The sequence below is a fragment of the Pipistrellus hanaki genome, assembly GCF_964339955.1.
Source record: "Pipistrellus hanaki genome assembly, chromosome: 5".
Lineage (NCBI taxonomy): Eukaryota > Metazoa > Chordata > Mammalia > Chiroptera > Vespertilionidae > Pipistrellus > Pipistrellus hanaki.
The window spans coordinates 76,148,428-76,170,012 of record NC_140507.1 but is presented as its reverse complement, the minus strand read 5'-3'; the positions used below and the strand labels follow the sequence as shown (position 1 = coordinate 76,170,012).

Sequence of the window (21,585 nt, the reverse complement as noted above, 5' to 3'; positions counted from 1 at the left end):
CAGAGTAATCATTCACCGGTCACTCAGGGTCTGCACCTGAGACCAGCCCCAATGTCCAGGCGGGGCCTGCTTCTGGGAACTTTCCAGAGGTCATGTGTTCACACAAGTGCCCACGTGCCCACAGGGTGTGGAACTTCCTTGGAAGGATTCCCAGCCAACCTCATGGCTGTTTGGGGGAGGGGCTATTTCCTGAACCTTCCAATTCAGAAAGATGCAAAGGGATTTTCTTTTTAATTCACCAGCTCCTGGCCTTTCCCTGGTCTCCTGGAAACTCTGGGGGAGCCACTTCCTGCAGGCCTCTGGAGTCCGGGGAATACCCTGATTCTAGCTTCCCCTGGAAACCACTGGGGCAGGGTGGCTAATTACCCTAGCTTGCCCAGCTGTCCCAATGTTAACCCCAAAGTCCCCTGTCCGGGAATCCCCTGCAGTCCTGCGCAAACCAGACAATTGTTGGGGTGACCTGTAGCCTTCTTGCTGGGCTCCACTCTGTGGTTGAGGGTGCAGCACACAAACCTTCCCAGCAGCCTCCGTGGCCTGTCAGGTAGGGTGCTGGCCCCACTTTAAAAGAACTGGAGAGCTGGCTGGTGTGGCTCAGAGGTTGAGCGTTGAGCCATGCAATGCTTTGATGCCAGTTCAGGGTTCATGCCTGGGTTTCAGGCTCAATTCCCAGCAGGGGACATGCGGGAGACAGCTTATGGATGTTTCTCCCTTTCCATTCTTCTCTCTAAAGTCAATAAAAATAACCCTAACTGCCGAAACTGGTTTGGTCAGTGGATAGAGCGTCGGCCTGCAGACTGAAAGGTCCCGGATTCGATTCCGGTCAAGGGTATATGTATCTTGGTTGCGGGCACATCCCCAGTAGGGGGTGTGCAAGAGGCAGCTGATCGATGATTCTCTCTCATCAATGTTTCTGACTCTCTATCCCTCTCTCTTCCTCTCTGTGAAAAATCAATAAAATATATATTTTTAAAAATAGCCCTAGCTGGTTTAGCTCAGTGGTTGGAGCATCGGACTGAAGGGTCCTGGGTTCAATTCTGGTCAAGGACATATACATAGGTAGCAGGATGGATCCTGGTGCCCCAGGGACCAGTGCAGGAGGCAACCAATCAATGTGTCTCTCTCACACATATTGATGTTTCTCTTTCTGTCTCTCCCCCTCCCTTCCACACTCTCTGAAAAAATCCTCAGTTGAGGAAAAAATGTCCTCAGGTGAGGATTAATAATAAATACATAAATTACTTAATTTATTCATTAAAAAATTTAGAATCCATAAAAACATATTTTTAGCCCTTGGTTGCCTCCTTTCAACCTTGTTCACCCGTCAGCGCGGGTTCTGGTGCAGCGGCGGAGCTCCCGTTCCTGCCGCAGCTCGCTCCCCGCCCTGCCGCCCCGTCAGATCCTGGCGTTCTCCCACCAATGGCTTTACTCACTGCGGCCGCTGGCTCCTCCGAGTCAAGAATGCATCCTGTCTTGTTCTTGCTGCCCGGCATGCTAGTGCTTCATCTGCGAATTTGGAAGATGTGTTGGCTGACCTGATACCTAAGGAGCAGATCAGAATTAAGACCTTCAGGCAGCAGCATGGAAAGGCGGTGGTGGCCAAATCACTGTGGACACGATGTGTGGTGGCCTGAGAGGCATGAAGGGATTGGTATGGGAAACATCAGTTCTTGATCCTGATGAGGGCATCCGTTTCCGTGGCTACAGTATCCCTGAATGTCATCAACTGCTGCCCAAGGCTAAGGGTGGGGAAGGGCCCCTGCCAGAGGGCTTATTTTGGCTGCTGGTAACTGGGAAAATGCCAACAGAGGAACAGGTGTCGTGGCTCTCAAAAGAATGGGCAAAGAGGGCAGCTCTGCCTTCCCATGTGGTCACCATGCTGGACAGCTTTCCCAACAATCTACACCCCATGTCCCAGCTCAGTGCAGCCATCACAGCCCTCAAGAGTGAAAGCAACTTTGCCCGAGCATATGCAGAGGGCATCAACCGAACCAAGTGCTGGGACTTGATTTGCGAAGATTGTATGGTTCTGATCGCAAAGCTACCTTGTGTTGCTGCAAAGATCTACCGGAATTTGTACCGGGAGGGCAGCAGTATTGGGGCCATTGACGCTAAGCTGGACTGGTCCCACAATCTCACCAACATGTTAGGCTACACTGATGCTCAGTTTACTGAGCTCATGCGCTTGTACCTCACCATTCACAGCGACCATGAAGGTGGCAATGTAAGTGCCCATACCAGCCACTTAGTTGGCAGTGCCCTTTCAGATCCCTACCTGTCCTTTGCAGCAGCTATAAATGGGCTGGCAGGGCCCCTACATGGACTGGCAAATCAGGAAGTGCTTGTCTAGCTGACAAATCTTCAGAAGGAAGTTGGCAAAGAGGTGTCAGATGAGAAGTTACGAGAGTACATCTGGAACACACTCAACTCAGGGCGGGTTGTCCCGGGCTATGGCCATACAGTACCGAGAGAAAGACTGATCCAGGATATACGTGTCAGCGAGAATTTGCTCTGAAACACCTGCCCAATGACCCCATGTTTAAGCTGGTTGCTCAACTGTACAAGATTGTGGCCAATATCCTCTTGGAGCAGGGCAAGGCCAAGAACCCTTGGCCCGATGTAGATGCTCACGGTGGGGTACTGCTCCAGTCCTACAGCATGACGGAGATGAACTACTACCGTGCTGTTTGGGGTGTCGCGAGCATTGGGTGTCCTGGCACAGCTCATCTGGAGCCGAGCCCTCGGCTTCCCTCTCAAGAGGCCCAAGCCCTTTTCCATCCCTTTCCGGCGTCCAAGATGTCGAAGAGAGGACGTGGTGGGTCCTCCGGGGCCAAATTCCGGATTTCCCTGGGTCTTCCGGTGGGAGCTGTGATCAACTGTGCCGACAAAACAGGAACCAAAAATCTGTACGTTATCTCTGTGAAGGGGATCAAGGGACGACTGAACAGGCTTCCTGCTGCTGGTGTGGGTGACATGGTGATGGCCACAGTAAAAAAGGCAAACCAGAGCTTCGAAAGAAGGTACATCCAGCGGTGGTAATTAGACAACGGAAGTCATACCGGAGAAAAGATGGCGTGTTTCTTTATTTTGAGGATAATGCGGGGGTCATAGTAAATAATAAAGGGGAAATGAAAGGTTCTGCCATCACAGGACCCGTGGCAAAGGAGTGTGCAGACTTGTGGCCCAGGATTGCGTCCAATGCTGGCAGCATTGCATGATTCTCTGGTGTATTTGTAAAGGAAAAACCCATTAAAAACTGGTGACATGAAAAAAAAAGAAGAAAAAAAAAGAGGCCCAAGTCCATGAGCACAGATGGTCTGATGAAGTTTGTGGACACTAAGTCAGGGTAAAACCTTTGGAGATGGAGAAACTTAACTACCAGAAGTGAGGGAGCTTCAAAAAAAAAAAAGTATACTTTTGTTTCAGGGGGCTTGTAAAGACTTAAGATTAAGTTGTATCTAAGGCACTGGTAATAAGTTTGAGGTTAAATTATAAATTAAGGCTTTAAAAAATGAAAAGTGACCCCTCTTTCCCTAACCAACTCCTTTCCCCTGATTAGTATGAATTGCCCATCAACTGTAGGATGAGCAGGACTAAAGCATGTGGGATGGGTTAGGTCTGGCCCCACACCATCTCTGTAGAGTGAGAATCGCTCCTCTTTCCCTGGGTCAAAGCTGATTGCAGAGAATCTGCAGCCACTTGATCTGCTGTCCTCAGCAGGCCAGCACACCAGGACTCTGCCCCTTGTTTCCATAGAATCATGTTGGATTATCAGCTGTACTAAGCCCTGTTGCCCTCTCCCATGTACCCAGACACTTCCTGGCAAAACCTATTGGTTAGCTGGACATGCATTGGGTAATTTTTTTTTTTTTAACACTACCAGGTGACCATAAAGGCCATGGTCATAAACCGCGTGGTATTTGTTGTTCCTGGTACCCAGTGTTTGATGTTTCTTTCTTTTTAAACTTATTCCATAAAAATTAGGATCCGGGAGTGTTCTGTTCTCCACTGCTTGAATACCTCCTTTGAGATTTTCTGTATGAGCTGCACCTCCAGCGGAGGGTGCTCTGGGCCTCCCCCTCCTGGTCCCTCCCGACTAGAGACCTTTCTGCAGATTGGAGAGACCAGTCTGATACAGGGTCTTGCCCAGTCATTTGGCTTTATCAGTGCTTACAATGATCTGTGTGTTTTTTTGTTTTGTTTTGTTTTTAAACACCAGCTCTATCTCTTTTTTAAAAAATATATATATATATTTTATTGATTTTTGTACAGAGAGGAAGGGAGAGAGATAGAAGTTAGAAACATCAATGAGAGAGAGTCATCGATCAACTGCCTCTTGCACACCCCCTACTGGGGATATGCCCGCAACCAAGGTACATGCCCTTGACCGGAATCGAACCTGGGGCCCTTCAGTCCCCAAGCCGAAGCTCTATCCATTGAGCCAAACCGGTCCCCGCATGATTTGTGTTTTTTAGCCATTACCCTCTGACCTCTCCCTTACTTTAGTGTGCTGTGGGCCATGGACTAGGGATATAGGAATGACAGCATGCTATCTTCATGGTCTTGATCCCAGGGGTACTGGCACCTTTTTCTGAGCAGGAAAATGACTTAAGTTTGGACACGGTCTCCTTTGAATACCAGGTCCTAGGGCTGAGGGCATTAAAAGAATGGTAAGCTCCTCCCCGTCCCCTGCTACAGGAAGTATCCCTTATTTATCGAGGTCCTTACCTGCCTGCCCCCCTAAGAGCTCACAGTATACTGTTGGTTTTAGAAGCCCCATCTGCACAGGTTTTCAGTGACTCACGGCCTTTTCTTTAAGAAAGGATTGAAATACACTCCTGCTGAGCCTCCTTACTCCCTCCCAGCTCCTGCCTGAGTGTGTGTGGATCCCCAAGCCCCAGAACCACGCTGCTCAGATGGACACACTGTCTATAAACCCCTGGGTAACTTGTCAAGTCATGATGCAGACTTCAGGTTGTTCTGTATAAAATGCAAAATAAATGTTTTTATTAACAACAACAAAAAAACCCCCTAAAAAACAACATATTTTTAAAAAGAAAGAAAGAACGGAGGAATTCTAAGCATCCAGCCCTGGGGCCAGCATCCAGGCTGGGACAATGGAGCTATTATTAAAATTTATTATGATTACTGGGATTATTACCATTATTGTTATAATTATTAGTCTCTTTATCATTTCCTGTCAGTCCCTCCTGAGGTAGTAGACACCGGGTGGGTCCCAGCTACATCCTGCCCTTTGTAGCGCAGCCTCCAGGCCCAGCAGAGGCCGCCCCACCTCCGCTGGGCTGGCTGTTGAAGAATCTGGCACCCTCAGCTTCCTGCGGCTCCACTCCCAGTGGCAGAGAGGAAGCTGAGGTCAGAGGGCCACGGCCAGCCCTTCAGAGCAGACAGGACAGTAGCTCAGTTCCGCAGAGCTCCCCAGGCCACTCACTCCACCAGCTTCGTGTGTGTGTGTGTGTGTGTGTGTGTGTGTGTGTTAATTAAAAGCATATGTTCATTAGAAATTAGACCGGACGTCCTTCTGTAGTATCTTCCAGACAAAGCTGGGGCTGTGAGGAAAACCAGTGCTGGCAACCGGGGGAGGAAGGCCTGCTCCTGCATCGGGCCTGCACGAGTATTTTTTATTGATTTTTATTTATATTTTTTCATATATATGTATATATGTATAATTATTTATTTCAGAAAGGAAGGTGAGAGGGAAAGAGAGAAACATCAATGATGAGAGAGAATCATTGATTGGCTGCCTCCTGCAGAATAGAACCGTGCCCTCCTGGTTCATAGGTCGATGCTCAACCGCGGGCACACACCGGCCAGGCATGTTTTATTGGTTTTTAAACTGAGAGGAAGGAAGAGAGAGATGGAAACATCGCGTGTGGGTGCCCTGACGGGGAGTTAAACCTGGGACCTCTTGGTCCAGGGGACGATGCTCAATCCCATGATTGAGCCCAGCTCTTTTTTTTTTTTTTTTTTAAATTGTTGTGTCTATTTCTTTTTTTAAATTGAAGTTCCCTGACTCTTACTGGTCCTGCTTGCATGAGTGGCCACGACTAGGAGGAAAAGGGGAGGGGAGCCAGGCAGCAGGGGAAGGGGTCATCTCCACAACATCCCATTTGTACACAGAACTGAACAGACACATGCAGAGTCATTATTGAGGTTAGAAGTTGGCAGCATGGGAAAGGGGAGAAACAGGTGGGGGCTTGCGGTGTCACTAAAAAAGACAGGGCCCACCCTAGCCAGTTTACCTCAGTGGATAGAGTGTCAGCCTGCGGACTGAAGGGTCTCAGGTTCGATTCTGGTCAAGGACAGACACATGCCTGGGTTGCAGGCTTGATCCCCAGTGGGAGGCATGAAGGAGGCAGCTGATCAATGATTCTCTCTCATCATTAATGTTTCTATCTTTCTCTCTCACTCTCCCTTCCTCTCTGAAATCCTATGTAATAAAACCCTAATGTGCAAATCCATCAAAGGGCGGAATGAACAGTTGCTATGATACACACTGACCACCAGGGGGCAGACACTAAACACAGGAGCTGCCACAAGGGGAGCTCTACTCAGCCAGAAGCAGGGCTCATGGCTGGCAAGTGCAGCAGTGGTGGTGGTGGTGGTGGTAGCCTCTCTTGCCTCCGGTGTAGGAGGTGGTAAGGAGTGAGGGGGCCCAGGCTGCGAGACCCCCAGCCTGTGAGAGAGATGTCTGACTGCCGGCTTAGCTCCCTGGGGGGATCAGGCCTAAGCCAGCAGGTGGATATCCCCTGAGAGGGACACAGGCAGGGCTGAGGGATCCCCCAAGTGCATGAATTTCATGCACTGGGTCTCTAGTCAATAATAATAATAATAATAATAATAATAATAATAATAATATAGTCGTGTTCCCCCCCCCCCCCAAATCTGGGGTGCCTGGGGGGAACTTGATTTAGTTCCAACCCAAGTGGAATCAGAAAATCAAAAGTGGTTTGGGCCCTGGCCAGGTGGCTCAGTTGGTTGGTGTATCCTCCCACACACCAAAAGGTTTTGGTGTACGGTCAGGACATACCTAGGTTGTGGGTTTGATCCCAGGTTGGGACAAGTACAGGAGGCAACTGATTGATGTTTCTCTCTCACAGTGATGTGTTTTGCTTTTTTTGTCCACTCTACATTTTAGTTGTATTCCATTGGAATTGTTGTGTGCTGCTGCGGCTAGGTGTATACCCGAGCAGCCATCTTGGATCCTCTGTTTTTTGTTTTTTTTTCTCTCTCTCTAAAATCAATTAATCCTCAGGTGAGGATTTAAAAAAAATCCCGATTGATCCTGTAACCCTTGATAGAGAATCGCAGACGGCATTGGAGCCTCCTGCTTCAGCGAGATCATGTTTCTCCAGTGTTACCTCAATGAACAGGCGGACCGGGTCTGTACCCTGAAGAAGTTTGATCCTCTGGGACAACAGACCTGCTCGGCCCATCCTGCTCGGTTCTCCCCAGACGACAAACACTCCCGACACCGAGTCACCATCAAGAAACGTTTCAAGGTGCTGGTGACCCAGCAGCCACGCCCTGTATTGTGAAGGTCCCTTGCATTTCATGTCTCTCCTGCCACCGGCGACCCCTCTGAGGCTTTTCCGAAAGCAGGCTTTTCTGTCTGTGAGCCTCGAAGCCTTCTTACCACCCTTGCTCTTTGGAATCGGAGTCATCGTTACCTTAGAATCTAAGGCTTCGATCTAAGGCTTGGAGCATGCTTGTGTGAAGCAATCATGGTAGCACCCTGCCTTAAAGAAAACAAGTTTGAGTCTGCTTTTCATATTTTGACTGCCACGTTATTAAAATGATTTGAAAGAGAAAAAATCCTCGGTTGAGGAAAAAATATATCCTCAGGTGAGGATTAATAATAAATAAATTACTTAATTTATTCATTAAAATTTAGAATCCATAAAAACATATTTTTAAAAAGAAAGAAAGAACGGAAGAGTTCTAAGCACTCAGCCCTGGTGCCGGCATCCAGGCTGGGACAATGGAGCTATTATTAAAATTTATTATGATTACTGGGATTATTACCATTATTGTTATAATTATTAGTCACTTAAAAAAAAAAAAATCAGTTTGGGCAGGGACCCGTTTGGCTCAGTGGATAGAGCGTCGGCCTGTGGACTGAAAGGTCCCGGGTTCGATTCCGGGGAGGGGCATGTACCTTGGTTGCGGGCACATCCCCAGTGGGGGGTGTGCAAGAGGCAGCTGATCGATGATTCTCTCTCATCGATGTTTCTAACTCTATCCCTCTCTCTTCCTCTCTGTGAAAAATCAATAAAATATATATTAAAAAAAAATCAGTTTGGGAAGGCCAGATTGTCAGGGAGGAGAAAGGTGCAGGGGGTGGGGTTAGGGGGCTGTTTGGCAACTGGGTGAAGGCCCTCCCCCTGCTTCCACCAGCTTTAGTTGTTCCAGGTACAACTCCAGGTGCTGAGGACAGTGGAGAACCAGACAGACCCCTCCTCCCTCGTGGAGCTGACATCCTAGAACAGAAGCCAGGCATTTAAGTCGGAAACGGCCAGTGAAAGGTCAGGTCGTCATAGGCCATGAAGAAAACTACATTAGACCAAGGAACAGAGAGATGACTTCACTGGTTCAGAATGAGGAGCGTCTGGGGAGTGGTTTGTTTCTTAACCTGAGTAGTTGATTTTTAAAAAAAAATTTTCCCCCTATATTTTATTGAATTTTTACAGAGAGGAAGAGAGAGGGATAGAGAGTTAGAAACATCAGTGAGAGAGAATCATCGACCAGCTGCCTCTTGCACACCCCCTACTGGGGTTGTGCCCGCAACCAAGGTACATGCCCTTGACTGGAATCGAACCTGGGACCTTTCAGTTTGCAGACCAACGCCCTGCCACTGAGCCAAACCGGCTTCAGCAATAGTTGATTTAAAAAACAAAACAGCCGAAGCCGGTTTGGCTCAGTGGTAGAGCGTCGGTCTGCGGACTAAAAGGTCCCAGGTTCGATTCCGGTCAAGGGCATGTACATTGGTTGCGGGCACATCCCCAGTAGGGGGTGTGCAGGAGGCAGCTGGTCGATGTTTCTCATCGATGTTTCTAGCTCTCTATCTCTCTCCCTTCCTCTCTGTAAAAAAATCAATAAAATATATTTAAAAAAACAAAACAAAAAAAACTGGGCCCACAAGTGAAGCCCATGAACGTGTTTTGTTTTTAAAAAATATATTTTTTATTTACTTCAGAGAGGAAGAGAGAGATAGAAACATCAATGATGAAAGGGAATCATTGATTGGCTGCCTCCAGCCCCTTGGACCGAGCCAGCAACCCAGGCACGTGCCCTTGCCCGGAATCGAACCTGGGACACTTTGGTCCACAGGCCAATGCTCTATCCACTGAGCCAAACCAGCTAGGGTAATATGTTTTGTTTTTAATCCTCACCGGAGGATATTTTCCCATTGATTATTTATTTATTTATTTATTTTCTCATTGATTTCTTAGAGGGTGGAAGAGAAAGGGAAAGACAGAGAAACATTGATGTGAGAGAAACACATTGATTGGTTGCCTCCTGCACTCACCCTGTCCAGGACCCGGGCTGGGGAGGAGCCTGCAACCCTGGTACCTGCCCTTGACTGGACTCAAATCTGAGACCCTTTGGTCTACACGCCCACGCTCTATCTATCACTGAGCCAAAGCGGCTAGGGTGGAAGGTTTTTGGTTTGCTTGATTTTGTTAATGGGAGAGAGAGAAAGAAGAGAAGAGAAGAGAAGAGAAGAGAAGAGAAGAGAGAAGAGAGAGAGAGAGAGAGAGAGAGAGAGAGAGAAGAGGAGAGAGAAGAGAGAAGAGAGAAGAGAGAAGAGAGAAGAGAGAGAGAGAGAGAGAGAGAGAGAGAGAGAGAGAGAGAGAGAGAGATTGATATTTGTAACAGAGGCACATTGATTGCCTCCCACACTTGTCCCAGGGTCCCAAGGAATGATCCTGTAACCTAAGTACATGCCCTTGATAGAAACTGAACTGGGGACTCTTCAGTCCGAGGGCAGACACTCTATCCACTGAGCCAAACCAGTCCGGGCTTGTTTTGATGCTTGGCCAAGGAAAACTGTTTCTGTACTCACAACACTTCTGATACCTAGTGTATGGGTTTTCCACACCAAGAGATTCTCCGGTTTTCTGTGGCACCACCTGGTGTCTTACAGTTCAGTTCAGTTCTGACACGAACTATCCAGACGTGAAGGACTCAGTCCCGCAGGACTCCGCCCCTCCGGCCCCCCTTCAGCCTCCGACAGCAATCCCCTCGCAGGGCTCCCACAACCCCTTCCTCAGACCCAATCATTTGCTGCGATGGCTCGTGGAACTCAGGGGAACATTTCGGAGGTGTCCCAGTTCATCATAAAGAACATTATAAAGGATGCAGGTGAACAGGGGCTGGGAGGGGCCTAGACACGGGCGCTCTGTCCCCGTCCAGGAGGAGGGCATCACCCTCCCAGCACACGGGTGTGTTCACCAACCCAGATGCTCCCTGCATCCTGCTGTGGGGGTTTTGTGAAGGCTCCATGATGTAGGCACGATTCATTAAGCCACCGGCTCTGGGTGATTAAATCCAATCTCCAGCCTTCCTCCTCTTCCTGGAGGGGAGGTGGAGCTGAAAGTTCCAACCTTCTAGTCCCACGGTTGGTTCCTCTGGAAGTAACAGGCATTCTAGAAGCTCTGTGCCAGGAATCGGGAGTCTTCTTATATCACAGCATCACACATGCAGAGGCCAATTGTCTTCAGAGAAGGACTCCGAGTTCTCAGGATCGTCTGTATCTGCTCACTATTCCCATTCAAGACCACTCCTCCCCACTCAGTGCCTGACTTCAGCAGAAGCGTCCATTGGAACTGTGCATTGAAACGGCTTTGCTGCCCACACCGGTTTGGCTCAGTGGTAGAGCATCGGTCTGCGGACTGAAAGGTCCCAGGTTCAATTCCAGTCAAGGGCGTGTACATTGGTTGCGGGCAGATCCCCGTTGGGGGGTGTGCCAGAGGCAGCTGGTCGATGTTTCTCTCTCATCGACATTTCTAGCTCTCTATCTCTCTCCCTTCCCCTCTGTAAAAAATCAATAAAATATATACTAAAAATAAAATAAAATAATATGAACTGATATGAAAAAATAGCAAATGAAGTTTTAAAACATATAAGAGAACCAAAATGCATAAATATGTCATTCTATATTTATATACTGTGTATGAGGTCCCTAGAACCATAAAGAAATGCAAAAAACCCCTCAGTTAATAACTCATTCTCGAATTGCCCTCCTTAAAAATCAAATTGCCACCAAAACCGGTTTGGCTCAGTGGATAGAGCGTTGGCTTGTGGACTGAAAGGTCCGGGGTTTGATTCCGGCCAAGGGCATGTACCTTGGTTGCGGGCACATCCCCAGCAGGGGGTGTGTAAGAGGCAGCTGATTAATGATTCTCATTGATGTTTCTAACTCTCTATCCCTCTTTCTTCCTCTCTGTAAAAAAATCAATAAAATATATATTTTTAAAAATCAAATTGCCTCCCCTGGGGGGCGTGTGCCCCACGTTGGGAATCACTAACTTAGCAGGAGTCTTTGATCAGACTGGACTGGGCAAAGACGGAACATAGACCAAGGTCGAAGGCTAGTGGAAAGATGGCTCAGAAGACTACATTTTGGTTAAGGAAAGAGTCTGTGGCACCCTCTGTGCTTGTTTCTCTCTCTGAGAAATGGGTGTAAGAGCCAACACTCAGGACTGCTGCCAGGATTTCCTTCTCTGTCAAAGGACAGTGACTCGCTGTGCCGGGTGAGGGTGGGGATAAGATTAGAACCCCAATTAGGAGGGACAGCCACGCTGCTAATGACAACAAGGGGGCCTCGGAGGACGGGGTGAAAGATGCGAGCAAGTGGGGGAGGGAGATGCCTTCTGTGTTCGAGGAGGGGGGCTCGGCCAGCGAGGTGGGCTGGCCAGGCAGACACGAGGCAGGGGGTGGGAGGGCTGAGTGGCTGGCGCGCGGCTGCAGCCTTGACTTCGGAAAAGAGGAAGTGGGGCTTACACCAGGGTCAGGTCCGGAAGTCCAAGATAAACAGGGCCATTGAGAACGCCGAGGCCCCAGAAAACCACACTCTTCCGCCCGCCGGCGCGGACTCCTCTCCGCGTCTTCTCACCTCCGGTCAGCCAATCGCTGGCGCTGCGGCACTTCCGGCAGGCGATCGAGCCAATCGCGGTTGAGGGAAAGGCGAGCCGGGGACCAATAGGAACGCAAATGGTTCCATGGCAGCCAATGAGCGCGCTCTCCTCCCCTGAAGGAGGCGGCATCTCGGCGGCGGTCCGGCGGCGGCTGCCAGCGGTGGCAGGACTGGGTCCCGGGTTCGAGCCGGAGTCCCCGGGAAAGGGTGAGTGTGGAGGAGGCCACGGAAAGGGTGCCCCCGCCCCGGAGGCCGTCTGGAAGGATGCGGCCGGCGGGCGGCGCGGGCCTGGCCGCGCTCTGCAGGAGGTGGATGGAAGCGCCCGCCGCCTCGGGACTGGTCGATGCCCGGTGGGTGCTCCGCACACTTCCCGCCCCGCAGGGGTGGGAGGCTTGGCTGTGCGGTGTGCGGGCTTCCCGAGGGCAGACCTCATCCCGACCCAAAGCTGGTTCTGGGCGGAGAAGGATGGGCACCCCAAAAGACCCATCCCCACGACCTTATTCTAAACGTGAATAGACAATAATAGTAGACATTTATCAAGGGCCCAGGCCCTCTGCACAGCCTTTTCCAAACTGCCTCCTGGCAGTGAAGCCTCCCCTCGTCTTTGAGGGAGAGACCTTTATATGCCCGTTTTCGAAATGAGGAAACTGGCTCAGAGAGAGAAGCTCATTGCTGGAGAATCCCACATTATGTTATTACAACATTCTTCTCTTCCCGCCACCGTTTTGTCTTAAATCAATAAGATCAGTGGGATGGCTGACAGTCCCTCTCTGGAGGTACTGGAGACCTCAGGGGGCGGGGGCCTGGGCCTGGCCTTCAAAAAGTCTGGGAGCTAGTTTGGGAGGAGAGAGCTGGACTAAACCCCTCCTAGGCTTGGGCAAGACACGAGGGCCAGAGGTCACTCATGGGGGTGGATGTGGGAGAAAAGGAATCTTAGCTTAAAAGAGAAAAACCCATCATGAGAATGAAACCAATAATAATGATTTTACTCTTGTTTTTGTCATATTTGTGTGTTTTTTTCAAGCCTATACCAAGGTCTGTCCTGAACATAGGAACATGCAGAATTGTGTTGAAACGGCACGGCCATCTTTTGATGGCAGCGGTCTCAGCATCTCCGTTCTCCAGATGGGGAAACTGAGGCCTGCAGTAGCTAAGTGACTTACCTGAGGTGACACAGGGAGCGCCCGGATTCACCCCCCAGGTTCGTTTGACCACACCTGCCTGGTTATTTTGGGAACAATGTGCTGAGAACGGATTTTTGCATTGGTGCTAGTTAGTCCAGGGAAGGAGTTGGATGCTGTTACTGTTCATGACAGATCCAAAAGGTGGGGATGCATACCCCAACTCCATCAAACATGTGGGAACTGGGGCTCAGGGAGGGGAATTGGGTGCTCGAGGTTGCACAGCAAGGGGAGTTCAGACTATTCCCTCTGGCCTCAGTCAAAAGGGGCAGCAGGCTGTGGTGCTAACAGGAACCTCGGGGCTGAGGCCTGGGGACTAATGGGCTGTCCCTTCGCAGCCAAGCCAGCTGTCAGGAGCATGCCTCGGCGCCATGGGGGGGCCACCGCCAGGGCCAGCAAGCCGGATGGGGACGAAGCTCAGCTCACGGCCATCACGGGAGGCCTGAAGGTGTTCCTGCACTGGGCAGGCCCTGGCAGCAGGGAGCCCTGGGTCACTTTCAGCGAGGCCACCCTGACCGCAGAGGAGGTCTGCATTCACATCGCACAAAAAATCGGTGAGTCCCATGGCAGGGGTGGGGGCGTTGGCAACAGCCGGACCCCATCCGTCGTCCACCTGTTCATTCGGAAGACATTGAGTGAGTGCCTACTATGTGCCAGCCCCAAATCACTGATATTCTCATAGGGAAATAATAATAAATAAGAAAACTGTGTAGGAGGGCAGAGATAGATCATGGGGGAAATTTAAAACTTAAGGCGTGAAGAGAGGGAGCCACGGGGATATCTGGGGGGAGGTGAGTACCAGGCTCAGGGGACAGCATGTGCAAAGGCCCTGAGGTGGGAACTTGTCAGCGACAGCTCGATGTGAATGAGAGGAGACAGGAGTAAGTGAGGGGAAGGAGGTGGACGGTGCAGGTCATGCCGGGCCTTGTGGGCCTCAGGGAGGACTGTGGATTTTACTCCAAGTGAGGTGGGTCTGTGAGCAAAGGAGGGACCTGACGGGACTCAGGTGTTCATAGGTATTCTCTGGTTGCTGTAGGGGGAGCATACTAGTGGGTGAGGGTGGGAGTAGGGAGGCCATGGCAGAGGTGATTCCCAGGTGGGAGGTTATGGGGGAGAGGTCAGTCAGGGCCTTAAACGCCAGAGGGAGGAATTGCGAGTTTAGGCTTTTTCTTGAGAGCAGTCAGGAACCAGGGGATGGCTGGGAGAGCCTGTAGTAGATGTGCTCAAAAGTGTACCTCCTCTTTGTTTACATGCCCCTTCCTCCAGGAAGTCCTCCCAAACTCCCTCCCCCATAACCGGATGGGGGCCTTCTGGTGGATTTCTACACCACCTTGTGCTTTTCAACCAGCGGCTGACTCTTAAAAGAGCTCAGATGGGCCGAAACTGGTTTGGCTCAGTGGATAGAGCGTCGGCCTGCGGACTGAAAGGTCCCGGGTTCGATTCCGGTCAGGGGCATGTACCTTGATTGCAGGCACATCCTCAGTGGGGAGTGTGCAAGAGGCAGCTGATTGATGATTCTCTCTCATCGATGTTTCTAACTCTCTATCCCCTCTCTCTTCCTCTCTGTAAAAAATCAATAAAATATATTAAAAAACAAACAAAAAACTCGGATGTGCTGGGTGGTGTGGAACATGTCTGTCAGAGGGACTGGCATGTGAGGAGAGCCGCTCAGTTTGAGGAAGCAAAAGCAAGAGTAACCGGAGTGTCAGTTTCAAGAATCTGGAAGGGAAGGAGGAATTGAAAGCCAGAGAATGACGCAGTGAGATGGGCCCTTCAGGCAGGTGTCTCACAGGGAGGCGTTCTCCTTCTGCGCGAGGCGGTACCCTGGGATGCAGGGACAGCCATTTGGCATCATCCAACACGGTTGGAATGTACACTGTCTGAGGCCACACAGCTCTACTCCTAGATACTCACCGTACAGACCCTCAGCTCACGTGTTCCAGGAGACGCTCTGAGAATGTTTAGAGCTGCCTCGTGTATCTTCGTGAAAAAATAGGAGACCATCTTTAAGTCCCTCTGCAGGAGAATGCACAAATAAACAGCCCTATGGTTGAACACTGGAATACCATATAGCCACGAAAAGGGAATTTAACCAATGTTACAAGTATCATCAGGAAGCATGGAAAAGCAAGTTGCGGGGTACCGGTGGTATGATGCCACATTTTCCGTTTATAATATTCAAGACTAGATCTTAGAGGATATGAAAATAATAAATTCTATGTCAGGAATATGGTTACCTCTTTGAGGGAGGAAAAAGGAAGTGGATATAGCCAGGGGGCTTCAATTGTACTTTCTAAGTTTTACTTCTTTTTTTAAAATATATTTTTATTGATATTTTACAGAGAGGAAGAGAGAGAGGGATAGAGAGTGAGAAACATCGATGAGAGAGAAACATTGATCAGCTGCCTCCTGCACACCCCCCACAGGGGACGTGCCCGCAACCAATGTACATGCCCTTGACCGGAATCGAACCTGGGACCCTCAGTCCGCAGACTGACGCTCTATCCACTGAGCCAAACCGGTTTCAGCTAAGTTTTACTTCTTTATCTGGTGGCTGGTACTTAGGTGATTATGAGTTATTCTGAAAAGACTATTTTATATTAAAAAATTAGTGATGTGTCTTTTAAAAAATGCCTCGGGTGGCCATTGTGGGGAATGACGGCAAGTCGGGAGGCTGGACTCGGCCTGGGCTGTGGATTTGAAGGAAGTGGCTGGATCCTAGAGAGATGGTGGATTTAGAAAGAGCAGGACTTTTACCCATCCAAAGTGAAGAGGGTGGGAGGAGTTGAGGATAAGGACCAAGTCCTGGCTTCAGGAACTGGACAGAGGCCTGGCTGGTGTGGCTCAGTTGGTTGAGTGTCGTCCTGGGCGCTGAAAGGTTGCCAGTTCGATTCCTGGTCAGGGCATGGGGGGGAGATTATGGAGGAGATTAGGTGCCCAGGTGGTGGGCTTGATCCCTGGTCCAGGTGGGTCAGGGTGCCTGCAGGAGGCAGCTGGTCAATGATTTTCTCTTTCTTCTCTCTCTCTTTCTCCTCCTCCCTCTCTCCCTCTCTTTCTCCTTTCCTCACTCTCTAAAAAAAAGTCAAGAAAAGCATATTTTAAAAAAGGACTAGGCACAAGAGGGGCAGGTGTGGGGAGCTTGGACGAGATCTGTTTGGAACAAGCACCTCTAAGGGAGCCTGTGACACTGAGGAGGGGGCAGCCAGGAGGTAGTTAGGTATGTTTTCCCGGCTGCAATTCAGAGATCAGAATAGAGTTATGTTAGTCCGTCTAGGGTAAGTTTAGCTGCAGTAACAAGCAATCCCCCCAACCTGTGATTTTCCTGGGTTAAAACAATAAAGGCACCTAAAATCAAATGCAGGTCAGATGGTTCACCTCTATCTTATGCTTCACCACCTAACGCAAAGAGTCTCCAACATCGTTGGGGCTGGAAAGATGGCAGGAGAGTTCGTTTCCAGGCCTGGGAGTATGCGTATCTGTCTGCTCACATCCCATTGGCCAGAAACCAATCCACTGGCCCCATCCAAGCTGCAAGGGAGGCTGGGAAATGTGGTCTGCTGTGAGGCCACAGCGCGGTCAACATACTGCATTATTCTCTGTCAGGGGGTGGGGTGGTGGTGGTGGTATTGGGAAGGCTTGTGAGGGGAGACAGCGGGTCTGGGGGCCCGTAGGATCATGGCAGCAGACGCTGACTCCGGATGTTGTTTCTTCCCTGTTCCAGGCATCACTCCACCCTGTTTCAATCTCTTTGCCCTCTTTGATGCCCAGGCCCAGGTCTGGCTGCCCCCAAACCACATTCTCGAGGTCTCCAGAGACACAGACTTGACGCTGCACTTCCGCATGAGGTGGGTGAGGCCTGTGGGAAGGCTTGTTCGGTCTCTTCTCTCCCCTGAATCCCATCTTCCTGGAGCTGAATCGATGCTCAGCCCTAGCTGTGCCCTTCCCTTCCTGTAGGTTTTACTTCCGGAACTGGCATGGCACAAACCCTCAGGAGCCAGCTGTGTATCGCTGCAGGCCCCCAGGGGCCGAGGCTTCGTCAGAACAGGCAGAGCAGGGGATCCAGCTCCTGGACCCCGCCTCCTTTGAGTACCTCTTTGAGCAGGTAGGAGCAGGGCTGGGACGTGGGATTATTTCAGGGGGACTGAGGGGCAGCTGAGGTGCCCCCACTCCTTTCTACAATTATAGCTGGCAGGTTTCAGCTCATGCAACCTGGGGTCTACGTGAACCAAAGGGTCCTGAGAATCTTAGGATTGCATGGGAACGAGCACTGTGATCGATTAGTGATGTCTGCCACAGGCATGGTCATAGGAGGCATGCATGCTGTATATTCAGCCTTTTCAGAAAAATGGGAAGTCCCTCCTTCCCCTCCCAAAGTGGCCAGAAGCTGAGGAGTGAACAGGTTTTCAGACCTCCCTTTCTACCTGATTTCCCCACCCCTAGGGCAAGCATGAGTTTGTGAATGATGTGGCATCACTGTGGGAACTGTCGAGTGAGGAGGAGATCCGCCACTTTAAGAACGAGAGCCTGGGCATGGCCTTTCTGCACCTCTGTCACCTTGCTCTCTGCCGCGGCGTTCCCCTGGAGAAGGTGGCCAAGAAGACCAGGTGCCTGGGAGTGGGGCAGAGACACTGTGGAGGTGGATGATACTCGTGGGCATCCGGGGGCCAGGGCAGAGACCTTGTATACTGCCATGCCTTCATTTACTGAGCACCTCCTGTATGCCGACACCCATTGTGGTTGTTGAAGGACACACCAGTGAACAAGTCAGACAAAAATCCCTGCCCTCTTGGTGCTCACACCTGGTGAAAAAGACAGGCAATAAAAAAAAAAAAATACAAAAGTAAAATGTATAGTGTTATAGATGGTAATAAAGTGCAATGGGGGGAAATTAAGTAGGAAAAGAGAAAGAAGGGGAATGTCAGGGAATGAGGGGCATATAATTTAAAATTGAGTAGTTGGGGAACTTCTCACTGAGCAGGTGATGGTCACATTCAATGATTTGAAGGAAGTAAAAGAGGAAGCCAATATGGATATCTGGGAGAAGAGAATTCTATACAGAAGGACCAGCCAGTGCAAAGGACCTGAGGCCGGACTCTGCCTGATATGTTGGCAGAGAATAGGGTGAGCTTAGTGACTTCTTAGAATTCAAGGAAAGGAATGAGTTAGCTGTGTTTACCTCCATTGCTAAGGGCTGGAGTAATCAGGGCACACTGGCTGGATGAGGCAGCAGGAAATCTGGGTCTTTTTCGACCAGCAGTTCTTCTTAAAGCACATACTTTTCAGTCCCTGTTCTGAAGATTAGGGCTGTGATTAGGGCTGTGACAGCAAACGAAGCCCAGGGTGCTAGCAAACCCAGAGGAGGCAGCCTATCCAGCCTGGAGACCAGAGAACACTTCTTAGGGGAGGTGATATTTCAGACCTAAAGGTTGATCCCTAGCCGGTTTGGCTCAGTGGATAGAGCGTTAGTCTGCAGACTGAAGGGTCCCAGGTTCAATTCAGGTCAAGGGCACATGCCCGGGGTTGTGGGTTCAATCCCTAGTGGAGGGCGTGCGGGAAGCAGCCAATCAATGGTTCTTTCTCATCATTGATGTTTCTATCTCTTTCTCTCTCTCCCTTCCTCTCTGTAATCAATAATAATATATTTTCTTAAAAATTATTAAAGACTTAAAGGTTGAGTCATCTTTACCCAGGTATGGACTGTCTTGGCAAAGCATTCAGGCAAGTGAAATAGCATATACAAAGGCCCAGAGGCAGAAGATGGCAAAAGCCTATTTCCAGGGGAACTGGATGTAGAAGATGATTGCTCAGGTGCAGGAGTTGGCAAGACATTAGTCAGGGGGCCGTTTCCCCAGGGCAGTAGGGAGCCCTGGAAGACTTGAAAGCAGGGGCGAAAGGTAGCTAGAACCCCAAGCTGCCGAAACTGGTTTGGCTCAGTGGATAGAGCGTCGGCCTGCGGACTGAAAGATCCCGGGTTCGATTCCGGTCAAGGGCATGTACCTTGGTTGCTGGCACATCCTCAGTAGGGGGTGTGCAAGAGGCAGCTGATTGATGATTCTCTCATCGATGTTTCTAACTCTCTATCCCTCTCTCTTCCTCTCTGTAAAAAATCAATAAAATATATTAAAAAAAAAAAAAAAAAAAAAAAGACCTCAAGCTTTAGGATCCCTCTGGTGGGGGGGTGGGGGGTGGCAGGGGAGGGGGAACGGGAGCGGGGAGAAGGCCAAGGACATAGAGACTGAGTCTTGGAAACCTGTAATCTAGGGGATCTACACTGGTAGGTGATGGGGAGATGCGTTAGTGGGGCAGACTTTGTGAAGAGCAGAGGGGGGCCCCCTCGAGGTGTGCCTTTTATTGGTGATCATAATATTAATGATAAATTCCATAGCGCCTTCAGTAATAATAACAGCTGACACTGACATAGCCCTTCTTATTCTGTCATCAGCCCTGTAGGTGGGCACTGTTTGCACCCTTTTTTTTTTTTTTTTTTTTAATATATTTTATTGATTTTCCACAGAGAGGAAGGGAGAGAGATAGAGAGCTAGAAACGTCGATGAGAGAGAAACATCGACCAGCTGCCTCCTGCACACCCCGTACCGGGGATGTGCCCGCAACCAACATACATGCCCTTGACCGGAATCGAACCTGGGACCCTTCAGTCCGCAGACCGATGCTCTATCCACTGAGCCAAACCGGTTCCGGCTGTTTGCACCCTTTTTTCAGATGAGCAGACAGCCTTATAGAGCTTACGTTAGTTATCCAAGAACTGGGACTTCAGCCCCATGGTCCTCTCCCGGGTCCTGTGCCCTGGTCCCGCCACCGTCCAGCCTCCCTGTGCTGGCCCTTTCTCGTATTCTCTCCTTCCACCTCATGACAGCCTGCCTGTTTTCTGAACGAGGCAGCTGTGGTTCAGGGGAGTTCAGTCATTTGCCACATGTCACCCAGCCAGGCCCGCAGCCCGGGCCCCTCACCAGCCCCTCCTGGTCACCTCCACAGCTTCAAGGACTGTATCCCGCGCTCTTTCCGGCAGCAGATCCGGCAGTACAACGCGTTCACCCAGCTCCGCCTGCGGATCCTCTTCCGCAGGTTCCTGCACGCCTTCCAGCCGGGCAGCCTTTCCCAGCAGGTCGTCATGGTCAAGTACCTGGCCACCCTGGAGCGGCTGGCGCCCCGCTTCGGCGCGGAGCATGTGCCTGTGTGCCGCCTCGGGGTGCTGGCCCAGGCCGAGGGGGAGCCCTGCTACGTCCGGGACGGTGCGCAGGCCCCCGGAGACCCCAAGCCCAAGCCTGCGGTCGAGCCGCCCACCCACGAGGTGCTGGTGACTGGCACTGGCGGCATCCAGTGGCGGCCAGTACAGACAGAGGTGAGCAGGGTGCCTCTTCCGTCTGGGGGTCCAGGTGGAGTCGGGCGGGAGCTCCTGTTCAACCTTGGCCGTGGTCTCTGAGGGGGACTATGGCGAGCCCTTTCCCCTCGGGCTCCAGAGTATGTCCTTCTGTTCCCTGGGGCCTGTGTCCTCTGCCTGCCCCTTGGGGACCTGATTTCTGGGGTCTGTACCTCTGGGAGCCCTTTGGATTTGGGGATAAGAGGGGTAGGATCCTCCTCTCTGCCCTCCCCGAGGTTCCGCTTCTGGCAGGTGTATCTCTTGGCGGTGGGTCCCTGGTCCCACCTGTGACACCCATGACTTGAGACTTCCTGGTCCCTCCAGCTCCAGGTTTCCCCCATGGGGAATGTGGGGAGGACTAAACAGGCATAGCCCTGCTCCAATCAACCTCTCCAGGTGCGGGGTTTCCAGAGTCCCAGTGGTGGTGACGGCGGCCGCGGCAGGAATTCCCAGTCCGGCTCCTCTAGGAAGAAAGCCAAGGCCCAGCCGCTGGGCGGCCAGCCTGTGGACGGGCCGCGGGAGGCGCCGTGGGCCTGCTTCTGTGACTTCCAGGACATCACCCACGTGGTGCTGAGAGAGTGCCACGCCAGCATCCACTGTCAGGACAAGCGCCTGGTGGGGCCCGAGACGGGGCTGGGCTGAGGGCCGGGCCGCGGGGCACCCCCAGCCGGTGACGCCCGCCTGACACCCCCGTGGCCTCTAGGAGCTGACCCTGCCTTCCCCGGCCGCCGCCCTGTCCCTGGTGTCGCTGGTGGATGGCTATTTCCGCCTGACGGCTGACTCAAACCACTACCTGTGCCACGAGGTGGCGCCTCCGCGGCTGGTGATGAGTATCCAGGACGGTGTCCACGGACCCCTGCTGTGAGTGCCCG

At 51.1% G+C, this 21,585-nt stretch overlaps 2 protein-coding genes and 2 pseudogenes across 10 annotated transcripts in view; all 4 read left to right on the top strand.

The window, feature by feature from the left end:
* Window positions 1-1,401: 1,401 nt before the first annotated feature.
* On the top strand, window positions 1,402-4,184 carry LOC311623562 (citrate synthase, mitochondrial-like; annotated as a pseudogene). The gene is made up of 2 exons: window positions 1,402-2,757; window positions 3,290-4,184. The product of its transcript is annotated as a citrate synthase, mitochondrial-like (transcript).
* On the top strand, window positions 2,775-3,286 carry LOC311623556 (large ribosomal subunit protein uL14-like; annotated as a pseudogene). Its single transcript has one exon. The product of its transcript is annotated as a large ribosomal subunit protein uL14-like (transcript).
* Window positions 4,185-7,319: 3,135 nt separating the features above from the next.
* On the top strand, window positions 7,320-7,749 carry LOC311623561 (H/ACA ribonucleoprotein complex subunit 3-like). Its single transcript, XM_084885759.1, has one exon. It carries the CDS (start codon window positions 7,359-7,361, stop codon window positions 7,551-7,553), a length of 195 nt encoding a protein of 64 aa, XP_084741885.1. The 5' UTR covers window positions 7,320-7,358; the 3' UTR covers window positions 7,554-7,749.
* Window positions 7,750-12,263: 4,514 nt separating this feature from the next.
* The window catches only part of TYK2 (tyrosine kinase 2), a 122,378-nt gene continuing 113,056 nt past the window's right edge, over window positions 12,264-21,585 (top strand). For 3 of the 7 annotated variants that reach the window (XM_084885662.1, XM_084885658.1, XM_084885660.1), the window contains exons 1-9: window positions 12,264-12,361; window positions 13,179-13,355; window positions 13,674-13,889; window positions 17,057-17,180; window positions 17,290-17,437; window positions 17,776-17,939; window positions 20,329-20,695; window positions 21,110-21,328; window positions 21,417-21,574. In XM_084885662.1, the coding sequence (XP_084741788.1) occupies window positions 13,694-13,889; window positions 17,057-17,180; window positions 17,290-17,437; window positions 17,776-17,939; window positions 20,329-20,695; window positions 21,110-21,328; window positions 21,417-21,574 (1,376 nt within the window). In that variant the 5' untranslated portion in view covers window positions 12,264-12,361; window positions 13,179-13,355; window positions 13,674-13,693. Of the gene's footprint in view, window positions 12,505-13,178; window positions 13,356-13,673; window positions 13,890-17,056; window positions 17,181-17,289; window positions 17,438-17,775; window positions 17,940-20,328; window positions 20,696-21,109; window positions 21,329-21,416; window positions 21,575-21,585 lie in introns of those variants that run through there. The other 4 variants (XM_084885659.1, XM_084885661.1, XM_084885663.1 and 1 more) reach the window with 3 other exon arrangements.